This window comes from Oryctolagus cuniculus, chromosome 7 (assembly GCF_051225735.1).
Source record: "Oryctolagus cuniculus isolate XC-2025 breed Fujian yellow rabbit chromosome 7, ASM5122573v1, whole genome shotgun sequence".
Classification (NCBI taxonomy): Eukaryota; Metazoa; Chordata; class Mammalia; order Lagomorpha; family Leporidae; genus Oryctolagus; species Oryctolagus cuniculus.
Window position 1 is genome coordinate 36422973 of NC_142873.1, and position 13448 is coordinate 36436420.

At 42.0% G+C, this 13448-nt stretch overlaps 1 protein-coding gene across 9 annotated transcripts in view; it reads right to left on the reverse strand.

The window, feature by feature from the left end:
- Positions 1 to 13448, reverse strand: part of DDR2 (discoidin domain receptor tyrosine kinase 2) — a 176995-nt gene that overhangs the window by 22558 nt on the left and 140989 nt on the right. For all 9 annotated transcript variants that reach the window (XM_017345723.3, XM_017345728.4, XM_070077432.2 and 6 more), the window contains 4 exons: positions 10862 to 11045; positions 5522 to 5765; positions 2701 to 2763; positions 1764 to 1894 (listed from right to left, as the gene is read on the reverse strand). In XM_017345723.3, coding sequence (XP_017201212.1) covers positions 1764 to 1894; positions 2701 to 2763; positions 5522 to 5765; positions 10862 to 11045 — 622 coding nt within the window. The remainder of the gene's footprint in view (positions 1 to 1763; positions 1895 to 2700; positions 2764 to 5521; positions 5766 to 10861; positions 11046 to 13448) is intronic.

Consider the following 13448-nt stretch of genomic DNA (forward strand, 5'->3'; position numbering starts at 1 on the left):
TCTCCATTTTACCCAGAGGGTTTCTCATCTAACAATCCCCTCCCAGCCCATGAAGATATTCCAAAAGGCCTCAGAAGAAAGACCCAGAGAAGTGTGGTAAATTCTGGCTCAAAGAAAGAGACAAAGTGCTTATAGCAGTACTAAAAGACTATTCAAGAAAGACTATTCAGACTATTCTGCTTCAAGCTGTCCAGTGAACTGCAGTCCACCAGTTTCTCCCAGCTCCAACACTCTTCACTAGCCTTCGCCTTGGAATACCTCCGTTGGACACTCAGTGTATTCCAAAATTCTGAAAGAGGAAAGGTTTTGGTAGCATCGGTGCTACCTTGAAACATAGTCATGCCAATGGATGAGCTCTCTGTGAATCCTGCCTTTCAGTCTTCAGTCACTACTTGAAGATGGCAAGCTTTGCTTCAGATAAATTAGTCTCAGGCTGCTGGGAGAGAGCCTCTGGGAAGCAAGAAGGTTCTCTCTCTCCTAAAGCAAACATCTCAGGAAACTGAATGTGGAATAGGTCAGCAGCATTGCAGGCTGCTTGTCCGGATCACTCCCCCCATTCTCTAATCAAAGCACCTTTTTATTCCTGTGTTGCACTCAAAGAGTTCTGGAAATTCAAGGCCATCCTTAGGATGCCCTTCTCCTACTCTGGAACTACTCCACTGAGGCATTAATCTCCTCTGAGAGCCTAATCCCAACACAAGATCAGTCAGGCTATCCCCTCCTTCCTGTTCCCTGCCCCCAGTAAGTAGCTGAAAGATCATAGCCCAGGGTCTCTGTGACCTCTCACAGTCCATGTGTCTTGAGAGGGAATCAACCAATGAAGATGCCCATAGCCAAAGGTGGAAATAGTTCCCAGCAGAAGACCCTATAAGAATCATTATCAGCAGCACCCAGGGAGTTGGTATCTGCTGTAATGAAACAACAATGATCATAGATATCACACGTGTGTAGTGGAATGTATAGATTTTGCAGAAAAAAGTCAGCATATTCCAAAATTGATAACTAGAAAGAGTGTTGAAGATAGGATACAAGTTATATGACTTTGAGATCATCACATTTTCTCACCAGAAAAACAGTTAAATATAAATATGATGCCCATCTCACCATTTCTCAGCCATTACTCAAGGAAGTTCATGAAAAGTAATTCACGAAAAAAAAATCTTTGTAGACTATAAAATAGTAGATACATGTAACAAAATTTATTCAGATCATTTAGCCTAGATAACAAGAGTCTGAGGAGAAACTCAGAGAGATTCATAATCATAACCTTCAAGCACACAAATAGGAATAAAGGTGGGAGAAAGCTATCTTGCATGTTAACAAGCCTAGAGACTTTCTACAAACAAGCAAGCAACCAGGAAAATTAGAAGAGGAGCTTCAAGAGAATTAAGGTATACACATTTCCTGTACTGCATATATACAGATTCAGGAACAGAGTGATACTTCCCTCCGTACCCTCCCTCCCTCCCACACCTCCACCCTTCTTCCTCCTCCCCTTCCTATCATATTCTTATTTTTGGGAAATGCCTACATTGAGATTCAATGTATTGGTACCAGCTTTCTGAATTTCCTAGGAAGATTCTGAAATTTCCATTCTCAAAATGAGGAAATCCACTTAGCTAATTCCTTCTGACTCCTTTCAGAAATATACTTCTCAGGTCTCTCAGTAGCCTCAATGAACTCTTTAACCATTTAGAAGACTCGGGATTTGCCTTTCACTTTAGGAAAAGGAGGAACAACTTCCTGTGCCAGGCCCTCCTCACCTTCTCCAGCATTTTCTGCCAGAACTGCCTCCAGAGGATGATGACAATGATGGCCAGGAGGATGAAGATGATGGCCACCAAGCAGCCGATCAGAATCCGAGTGTTACTGTCATCCACTTTCAGCATTGGATCTGTGGCCAGGAAGAGAAGGAGGAGAACATAAACGCTTTCAGGGCAAGGAGAAACATGAGAGACTGGCCTGTGGGAATGAAGGTTCCTTCAGGATGGTTTCCAGAGACACCACCTTCCTATTTCTGCTTATTCTTGGTCATTAAGCCTTTTCATTAGGCTGGTCCTTTATCTTACATTCTTTCTCCTTGAGACAGTAGCTCCTCCCCTCCCCAAGTCTTAGACTGGATAATGGAGATTTTTCCTTGTTCTAAAATGCCACCCCTGTATTACCAGATCCTAGGTTTACAGGCCTCCAATCTCACCCATGAAACAGGTGAGGAACCAGTTTCACTCTCCTTCTTCGAAGCATGCCAAGGTAGCTAAGAGTCCTCTTTAGACACACTCAGGATTGCTGGCTGGTGTGGCCAGTGACTGTTTGAAGCAACAATTACACTTTTTGCATGTTTATCTTCAATGAGATAAGCCAGCATTCTGTTTGATAGACTTCCTTCTTTGCACTAAGATACGCCCAAGGAATCTCACTTAGGACTGTCTCCCTATTTCTGCCCCAAGTTTTCCAAACTTTTATGGAGCAATTGAAACCACTTCAGATTCTGTACCTGGGTGAGCAGTGAAGCAAACATGTAGGCCTATGCCCTCTACACTGGAGGTGGACTGTCCTACCTTTCCAGGGCTATTCTTCATTCAAAGACACCTGGCATGTAAGCCTCCTGCACAAATAGCCAGACCTTTTCAAGGCTCCACCCTTCTTCATCCTCCAGGAGGCTGCATCAAGTTAATATTTATAACTAGGAATTACACGTACCATAGGTTGTGGGTGCCATGGGAGAAGGGGATAGGGCTCCAGAGTTGTTGTACATTGCAGCATCTGTTAGGAAAGAAGAGGCACTCAGAGCTGGTTGGAAGACAGCAAGATAGGAATTTCTTGAAAGAGAATGGCGAGCTAGCATATCATGAAATCCATGTAGTAGGGTGCAACTTGTCTTTCTTACATATGAAGTCATAAATATAAAAATAAAAATACCACTCATCTACATAGAAAGGGTGACTTATCTCTTGCAAAATGTTTGTTCTCAATGATGCATTCTAGATATTGCAGTATAAAAAGTTTAAGAAACTGTGCTTCAGAGAACTGTGACCATATATACTCCTAATGCACATGTAAGAAGCAGGACTTAAATTCAGCAAAATGCAGAGCGAATACAGTGGGTAAGTGGGCATGGGACAGCCACTGCACTAAGATACTTTTTCCTTGCAGGAAATTAAACTGCTTATCCAAGAACTTCCACTATACTTCGTTGCCCTGGCCTTTTCATTTATAAATCAAGGCTCATTTATCATTCAAGATGAATCATTGACACCAGTGCAAGCCTGTAGCTTCTGAGACCAACCCCCACAAATGTATTCGCCAGATTGATCCTGACAATTATTTTTTTCTCACTGATTTGTCTTATAAAGAGAGTTAAGGATTAGAATATGCAGTTTCCATCTAAGAGACATTCCTTCCAAAAATCCTAATTTTTCTTCTCCTAAATACTATTATATAGAGAAGTATCTAGCATCTTCGTGCACTTTCAGAATCAGACCTTTAAGCTCTGGTTAGAAATTAACATTATCATGACAGTGGATTTGAAACTCATGTGACCCCAGGAATCAAAATCCATAATCCGAAGCTATAGCCAAAATAAGATAAGCACACCAATAACTCTGCCAAAGAAAATCATTGAGGACGATGGGGGAACTAGTGGCCCAAGCCAACACAGACAGTGCACGCATCACTGCTGTTGAGCATCTCGGTTTCACAGCTCTCGACAGACACTTCATGTATAATAATTCTTAGATTAAATCACTAGCACATGGCCGGCGCCGTGGCTCACTAGGCTAATCCTCCACCTTGCGGCGCCGGCACACCGGGTTCTAGTCCCGGTCGGGGCGCCGGATTCTGTCCCGGTTGGCCCTCTTCCAGACCAGCCCTCTGCTGTGGCCCGGGAGTGCAGTGGAGGATGGCCCAAGTGCTTGGGCCCTGCACCCCATGGGAGACCAGGAGAAGCACCTGGCTCCTGACATTGGATCAGCGCGGTGCGCCGGCCACAGCGCGCTGGCCGAGGCAGCCATTGGAGGGTGAACCAACGGCAAAGGAAGACCTTTCTCTCTGTCTCTCTCTCTCTCACTGTCCACTCTGCCTATCAAAAAAAAAAAAAAAAAAAAAATCACTAGCACAAAAAAATCTGTAGGTACCAAAACTATCTCTCTGCCGTATATGCTCTATTTCCTTGTTGGTACCTCTTACTGATAAAACCATCTTGAAATTTTCTTCTTTCAGAAATCAAATCAGAAAGGATGATATCTTTTGTCTTTATCTTAAATCAGTCTTGGCTCTGCTATTTCTTTAATGCCTGTGCTTTTCTTCTAGGTCCAGTACAAGTTTCACTCTTCCCGTGCTGTCTGTAGCAGACCCACATTCTGGTGCCCCCTCATTCGCTTGCTGACAATGTTTTGGCCTTTTTGAACTTTCAACATGCTTTTTGAAAAATCATTGCATAGGTTTGGTCTCCTTATCTAAAACTTAATTATATGGACAGTTCCCTAAATGCTTTCTAATTTTTCAAGATTTGGCACAATACCTGGTTCCAGTACATTCAATCACTATTTGCTGCTATTATTAAATCAAGAATAGAAATTTGAATTTAAAATGAATATTTAAAAGTTGAAACAGAACTTAACTGTATATGATGGGGTGATAAATACTCAGAGAAAATAATTATCCCACTATTATTCTAATTGACATAAAATATAATATTTTGATTGGATATCCTCAGTAGGATATTCCCTAAGGACAAAGAAAAATCCTAACAGAAATCTTAAAACTCCCTCATTAGTTAGGGTGTTAGTAATAATATTGGTTTTACTATTTTTCAACAGTAGGATCAAACAAATGTTGCTAATATTGTTTGGGAACATGATAGTTTTAGTAGAGATAAAAGAGAAACAAGTATGAAATCAAATTTAAGTAAACACTTTATCATTTTTAATTAGAATGAGTAGCAATGTGAATTCATGAATTTTTTTCTTTTTAAATATGCATCTCCTCAATTGTTTATCAGAAGAAATCCTAAAAGACAACCAAAAATATTTAGTGAAAGAATCAAATAATGCTTCAGATTTGCTTTAAAATCCTAAAGCAAAAGAGAGAAATAGATGAAACAAATATGGTAAAATTTTGATAGTTGAGTGCTAAGTGGAAGTTCATTATTCTGCTTATTTTTGTGTGTATTTAGGAATTTTAACTGAAATATTTTAAGAGTTCTTAGGAGTCCATCCCCTTAATCTCTTTATATAGTCTTTAATACATCCTATTACCATTTTTTTAGTCTCTCACCATTCATCTTTCCCAGAGAAATGTTTCTTATATGAGGGAAGTCCAGTAAATATTCTGTTCACTTCCATTCTCATCCCTGCCCCTCCACAACTGAAACCAGCCAGAGGGAAGGAGTCTCTCTGTCCACCAACAGGAAGCTACGTGGACAACCCTGCTCCTCACAGACACCTGCCAGGGAGCTCTGGACACGTGCCTTCCTCCATCATTATCCTGCTCCCTTGGCACCATGGGGCCCCGAGCTTCCTACCAGATTGGAAGGTGATCTCACTGAACATCATCCAGGTATCAGCAAAATGGTATTGGCACTTGATGGCACTGGCCATTCGGTGGTGCAGTGGCACTGTGACAAACCGAGCACTGGGGTTGACGTCATCCAGGACAAGAGGGAAGGAGACAGCATTAGGTTCCCACTCATTGGCTTCAGAGCGGAAGTAGCACTGTACTTCCTTAAAGATCTTCACTCCTTTAGCAAACATGTTGTTGCAGTGGACCTAGCAGAGAAAGGAGCAAGTGAGTGGCAGGTTGGCACTGCTAGGTCACATGGGAACATAGTGTGAGCTAATCCAGTAAAATCCCAGACCTTCTTATTTCTCTGAGCACCAACCTTGGTGAAGAGTTGGTGCTTTGCAGGCTTCTGGATTTGTCCTTCTAGGAACATCATTGTGGCATAATACTTTGGTCAGGCCCTATGAAACCTGAGCTTCAACTCCAGCTACCTCTATGTGACTGTGTCCTGGCCACATCACATCATGTCGTTGGGCTACAGTTTCTTCATCTGTTAATGGATGCTGGGTCATCCTTCCTCACCCTGTATCTTTCCACCACAGCTGCCATCCACTCAGCTATCAGCTATCCTCAACTGAGGTGGGGAGAAGGCTGCTGTCCTACTTCCTCCTGTGTGCATTCAAAAGCCAGATCCCCCTTTACAGCACAGTCTGTATCAGCAACTGGAAATAATACACAGCTCCAAACAGTTTCATTTTTCTTCTTAGATGTCTCATTGCATGTGCCACGTGGCAGCATTTTTCAGCCAAAGACACAGATTTCATCATCTCTCTCAATTAACTTCAATTTAGGTAAAGTCATTTTGCTTGGGGCATCAAGTTCTCCTCATAGTAGTTTCTGAGATGAGAAAAGAGGTCTGTTGGAAGTTGGTGTGTACCTTTTTGCCTGTTGCTATGATCTTGTCACCAGGATAACTACATGGTTTTTAATAGCAACGCACTGGCCGTAGCAGCCACTTGGGGGGTGAACCAACGGAAAAAAGGAAGACCTTTCTCTCTGTCTCTCTCTCTCTCTCTTACTGTCTAACTTTGCCTGAAAAAAAAGAGTCCCTAGGATGGGGTTGGCATTGTGGCATAGTGGGTAAAGCTGCAGCCTGTGACTCTGACATCCCATTTGGGCACCAGTTTGAGTCTCGGCTGCTCCACTTCTGATCCAACTCCATGTTAATGGCCTGGGAAAAGCAATGGAAGATTACTGAAGTGTTTGGACCACTGCCACCCATTTGGAGACTTGGATGAAGCTCTTAGTTCCTGGCTTCAGCTAGGAGTGAGCCAGTGGAGTTCTCTCCAGTGGAAGATCTCTCTCTCTTTCAACTCTGACTTTTTAACTTTCAAATAAATAAACCTTAAAAGAAAGAGTTGTCAGGAGCAAAGATGCCACAACAGCCTTTCTGTAGCACCTCCCTGTGTTTAGCAGTCCTCAAACATGGAATGTGCATGTTTGTAGCTAACTCAAATGCCGCATGGGGATTCAGTGCCATTTCCTCTGGCTCAGTCCTATATGGAGAAATAGCTCTGCTGGCCTCTATCCCTCACATTTAAGAACTTTAAAGGCTGGAAAAACATCATTGTCATTCTAGGAATAGATTTCCTGCTTCCGTTTTAAGGTTACTACTGTCCATACCCTCTTCTGGTTTCTGGATAGTCAATACAGGACTATGGTTCTGAATTTATTTTTAGCTGAAATAGAAGCTGTGATGATGATATAAAATTCATGACTAAAGAAACAGACCAGAAATACTCTGAAAATAGAATATCAGAGCTACTGGATGTTGTAGAAACCGTCTGGCCCAACTCTCTATTTACTAGGGAGAGTCTGAGCTTTGCATTGCCTGTGCTCAGTCAGAGCAGAGCTGGGTCTAGAACCCTAGGCTCCTAGCCCAATGCTCTTTGAACATATGACACACCAAAATCTAACAAAACATTTAACTTTCCCATTCGATTTTCATCCAAATGTTTTAATGATGAAAGCATGTGTTAAGACCTTCTTTGGGATGAATTAACTGTTCCAGCTTACTGAACATAAGTCAATTGAGCATGGCTAAGATAAAAATCAAAGGGATATCATCTAGCTTCAATAGATTTTTCAGATGTTTTGAAATCTGAAAGTGTTGGATAAGTACTCTCTGGGGAAGGTAGTAATCTCTCCTACAGATGTTTTAGGAATTCAACTGGAATGCACATAAATAGCATAGGATTTTATTTCCATGTGGTCTTACATATTTACTCAAGAGGTGCAAAACATTTTTAGAAGTTTATTGGCATATTTTGGTGGTATAGTTTAAATATATTTTGGGGGGGATTTGTGGTGATTTGCCTAAGAAGCAAAAACTACTCCCTCTCTCTCTCTCTCTTTTTTTTTATTTGACAGATAGAGTTAGACAGTGAGAGAGAGAGAGACAGAGAGAAAGGTCTTCCTTCCATTGGTTCACCCCCCAAATGGCCATTATGGCCAGAACTACGCTGATCCTAAGCCAGAAGCCAGGTGCTTTTTCCTGATGTCCTATGTGGGTGCAGGGCCCAAGGAATTGGGCCATCCTCTACTGCGTTCCCAGGCCACAGCAGAGAGCTAGACTGGAAGAGGAGCAACCAGGACTAGAACCTGGCACCCATATGGGATGCCAGCACCACAGGTGGAAGATTAACCAAGTGAGCCACGGTGCCACCACCCCCCCCCCCTTTTTTTTTCCAAAAACTACTCTCTAGAAGGTATCAGTGCCCTGGAAGTCATCTTTTACTTTGTCCCAGAAAAAATTAAAATATGCTACAGCCCTGTTTAATTTCAAGAGGACTAGCCCTGGGTCAGATCCTTAAAAGTTTATGGTACTTTTGATTGTAGAATATGCCCTTGAATAATTTTGACCTGTGATAAGCTAAGTAAGCACTGCTTGGGGACTCAGGAAGATCAAGTTTACTGAATGAATATTATAACTTTAGAGAGAGTTTAAAACATATCTCACTTATTCATGGGACCAGAAATATTCCCAGTGGCATATATTTGTGAATTTATATACATGTTCATAGATGCATGTAGAGACACATATTATTTAGCAATATAAATATATTATCTTAAAGTATATTGTTTTTGGCATGCCTATGCCCCTTCCCCGAAAAGAACTGTGAAGAATAATGTGTTACACACAATTGCACACACTCATGTTTTACAACTGCCAAAGAGCCATACTTAAAAATAAACTAGCAGGGGCTGGTGCTATAGCATAGAAACTTTGGCCTCCAGCTGCAATGCCCACATCCTATATGGGTGCCAGTTTGAGTCCCGGCTGCTCCACTTCTGATCCAGTGCCCTGCTGATGCACCTCAGAAAGCAGTGGAAGATGGCACAAGTGCTTGGACCCCTGCACCCATGTGGGAGACCTGGAAGAAACTCTTGGCTCCTGGCTTCAGTCTGGCCCAGCCCCAGCTGTTGCGGCCATTTGGGGAGTGAACTAGTGTAAGGCAGATCTCTCTCTTTCTCTCTCTGGATCTCTGCCTTTCAAATAAATAAAATAAATCTTTAAAAAAATAAACTAGCAAGGCCGGCGCCACGGGTCATTAGGCTAATCCTCCACCTAGTGGCACCAGCACACCGGGTTCTAGTCCCAGTCGGGGCACTGGATTCTGTCCCAGTTGCCCCTCTTCCAGGCCAGCTCTCTGCTGTGGCCTGGGAGTGCAGTGGAGGATGGCCCAAGTGCTTGGGCCCTGCACCCCATGGGAGACCAGGAGAAGTACCTGGCTCCTGCCATCAGATCAGCGCAGTGCGCCGGCCACAGCACGCCGGCCGCAGCGCGCCAGCTGCAGCGGCCATTGGAGGGTGAACCAATGGCAAAAGGAAGACCTTTCTGTCTCTCTCTCTCACTGTCTACTCTGCCTGTCAAAAACAAACAAACAAACAAACAAACAAACAAAAAAACCCTAGCAGATTGAGCATGTGTAGATCTTTCTGTTATCATCTTACATATTCATATAACTAGTAGCTATTAATCCAATTAGGATATATTGTTATATTAACATCTGGGAGTAGTACAATAAGTAAGCATTTTCTTTTTGACTTCTATTTTGTGGGACGAATAAATTTTGCTTTACCAAGACCTCCTGATGATAACATGGTTTCCTTGTACATTCCATATCATCCTACATTCCTGCTTTTGGGAAGTAGTGTCCTCAACACTGAACTGCAAATTGTTCCATGATGGGAGTCATTACCTTACTCACCTGCTCACCCCCAGAACCTAGCAGTGTTGCAGACACAAATGCAGTTGATAAACTGGTGACAGAGCTAGAAGATGGGATGGATTTAGGAAAACGCATACTGAAGCTGAGAACTGAGTGTGAATAGAAGAATCACCAATTTGTTAGTCACTACTATTCCACACCCAATTATCAATGGGGAAAAACAACATACAAACAAGGACCCCTGTGTGAGGTCAAGTTCACTTGCCCACTCTCTTTCCTGGGACTTGTACTAGGGTCCTCTCCTGCTCCTTCATAAGCCAGAAAGAGTTATAGATGAACCTCGTAATCCCTAAGGCCTCCTCCTGACATCAAGAAGAGGGGCTTTCCTCCTCACCCTGAAGTCCTACTTTTCTTCAACCTTAAATTCAGGCTTAACATCAAATCTGTTGGTTTGGTTTTTTTTTTGTTTTTTTTTTTTGGCATGAATTTTTCTTCTCTTCCACTCTTTTCATTCTGAAAGAGACTTGGGATTGCGGAAGATAAAAAGAAAATGATTCTTCGAGTTAGGTACGAGGAAACTCATGCTTTCACTAATGGAGATGTCCTCAATCCTGACATCAAGATTGGGCTCTCTTGTGAGGACCTGCTTTAGCGAAAGTTGAAATCAGGCCTTGAGCCTCAGGCTCAGCTCTTATCTGGTATCTGCATTTATTATGCCCCATCACACACCCAGTCCCGGATCTTTCTCAAGCTTTTTGACTTCCCTCCAACCACTCAAGAAAATTCAACTACTCTTTCCTAACTTCCCTGATATAAAAAATTAATAAAACAACTACCGAGCCCGATGGAATGGATACAATAGCTCTGGCATTGGAACAAAAAGAAAAAAAAAGAAAGAAAAATATCAAGTACTGACCTAGTTTAACCCTCCCCCACTACAGTATTCACAAATGAAGATACAACCCATGGAGGTGAAGTGATTTTGAAATGTACATAGCTCCTTAGCAGAATATGTGTTTGAATGCAGTTCTGCTGACCTCAGCTCAGGGTCCTCTCTAGCAAGCTTTTCTCTACCACTTTAGAATTTTGCCTTCTTTGAAGAAGTTTCCCCCACACCTCACTCCACTGACCTTCATGGTAGTGAAATTCCTGATACGGTCAAATTCAAACATGATCTCGATGTAGCCATTGGTGGCACTTTCATTCCTCCAGCCCACGTAGTCATAGCCAGGCCACACATGGTATTCATGGGTCTGAGTGAAATCGTCCAGGCCAGACACCCCATCTGTCAACTGGCCCAGTCCTTCGGTCATGCTGCTCAGGCAAGAATAGGAGAAGGAAAAGAGAGAGGAACCTGGGGTTAATTACATTTACGGTAAAATTTTTATCCAGCTGTTTTGCGCTGGGAGCTGAGTATCTTGGAGATTGAATGATTATGAAAAAATCAGATTTGTTTCATAGTACTGATGCGTTTATCCTACATAAATAAATAAACAGCTAGTTAAGAATTTCCTATCAATGAATTTTACAAAATACCAAGTGCCTACCACTTTAGTAGCAAAACTTTTGAACAATATTTTGTCAATTTATATTAAAAGCTCTCTATAATCCATTGCCTCCTTGCCTACTCATACATGAGTACATTGAAAAAAATGTCTTGACATAATGGCCCAGTATTATCAAACATACTTCATCAACTAATTGATTAATGAATGAATGAATGTATAGAATTAACACTACAGTAAATACTAGCACTTGCTCCATCACTGTCGCTCCCCGTCTTCGTGGAGGAACGACACAGGACCCTGCGCTGTTCTTTTGTCTGCTCGGCCCTCCCCGGGTTTACTGCTGGTTCTTCCCGGGTTGGCTACTATCCCTTCCACCTCCGTGGAAGGGCAGTTCCCCCTGGCCACATTCCCCACTTCCGCAGGGGAGCGGCACACCGCCGGCCGGCTTTCTCGGGGGCTGCACGGGTGTTCCTTCAGCTAGATGTTCCCCTTAGATGTTCCTGGTGCATGCCGTCTCTCTCCTCCTTTATAGTCCTCCTCCGCCAATCCCAACTCGGCTGCCCACACGCCGAGTACGCTGCTCTCCAATCAGGAGCAAGTCCTACAGTTAATTGGTTGAACTGGAGGCAGCTGCGCGGAAGCTGTTTACTTCTCTCCCAGCGCCATATTGTGGGAGAGCAGATGCATAGAATAAGTCTTAATTCCAGTAACTTAGTCCAGTCCGGATTGCTCCCCACACATCACTAAGATGTTTTCAGAGCATCCTGGAAATTTTTCTGACCCTCTTTTGTATGTTATTATTATTCAGTGAATCAACTGTAGAGAAGCCAGTCAGGCCCTCTTACACTCCACATCTCCAACAACTCAACTTGATATCACACTGAAGAGCAAAAAGAGTAGTAATAAATTTTGCCAAATTTTAATTTAGATTTAAATGTAATTAAATAGATAAAATATATGACCCATGAAATGAAACACATGAATTTCATGAGAGTCTCAGGTATTGGATTAAATTTTATTTTTTGGTTCAAAAAACTTCTCCATTTTGAAGTGTGAAGCTCTATTTTGCATGACTGCAGCCTGGGATGTAACTTTACTTGTATATTAATTCAACTATTTGAAGGACATAAAGAGGTATCTCTTCTCTCTGTGGAGGGACACAGCAGAAGTCTGTGATGTGAAAAGTCTCACTTCTCAAGTTCTGCATGTGAACCTATGGGAGATATGTCAAGACTCTCCCAAAAGAAGAGAGTGGGAGAGTCCCTCTCAGGTAAATATGGAAATGCCCCTTGACGGATTCAGTCATAGCCAATGGCATGTACAATTTTTGAACTGTAGAAATTGATTAAGAGTAATAATGCTGGCCTTACAGATACCTTTTGAAATATTTACTTATTAAAATGTTTAGCAAATTATAAAATTTGACTGGCCTTATCTACAGTAACAGAGCTTAGCTGTCCCTTCCAAGGTTTTGTCAGCTTTCCTTCTCTCTACAGATCAGAAGGCTAGGAGAATGTAAGTTTACTTGCAGTGGCTATAATTCCCAATGGCCCCAGAAGCAACACAAATTAAAAAGAACAACTTCATTTTTCTTGAATCAAAATTAAATCCAAGTGGAGTAGAAATAAAGAAGAAAAAATTTTTTACATTTACTTTATATGCCTTTGAATTATTACTACAATGAATATATCTTACTCTTGTAACTTTTTTCATTAAAAAAGTAACTTTGGCTACTCTGCAATATTTCCTGAGACTCTGACCTAAATGTCTTGGCTTTCATCACTCTGACACATGCCAACCAGATATCTCATTACCTCAATTATTAGGTATAAGTAAGTTGCATCTACATTTTTAAAATTATTTTTTCCCCACTATCTTTGAATACTGACAACACCTAGCCACATTTCTCGCACATAGTCATGGTTGATTTGCAAACAATTAGTATACTAAACTGAATTAAACTGAACCCTGGTTTCTTCCATGATTTGTGTAATACTCTGATTGGGGTGCAGCTGATTGAAATGCTGATAAGATGGTTAGGCAAATGGTACACAACACTGACTAAGCAGATGGCAAGGAAGGAAGAGGTGATAAATCAGGACTTCACCCAGGGGATGCCAGCTGAGACAATGATTTATTCTCCTAAGCCAATGGACGTGCTATCATTTCATGCTCTCCTTCCTAATACTCACTAATATCCCCATTTGCA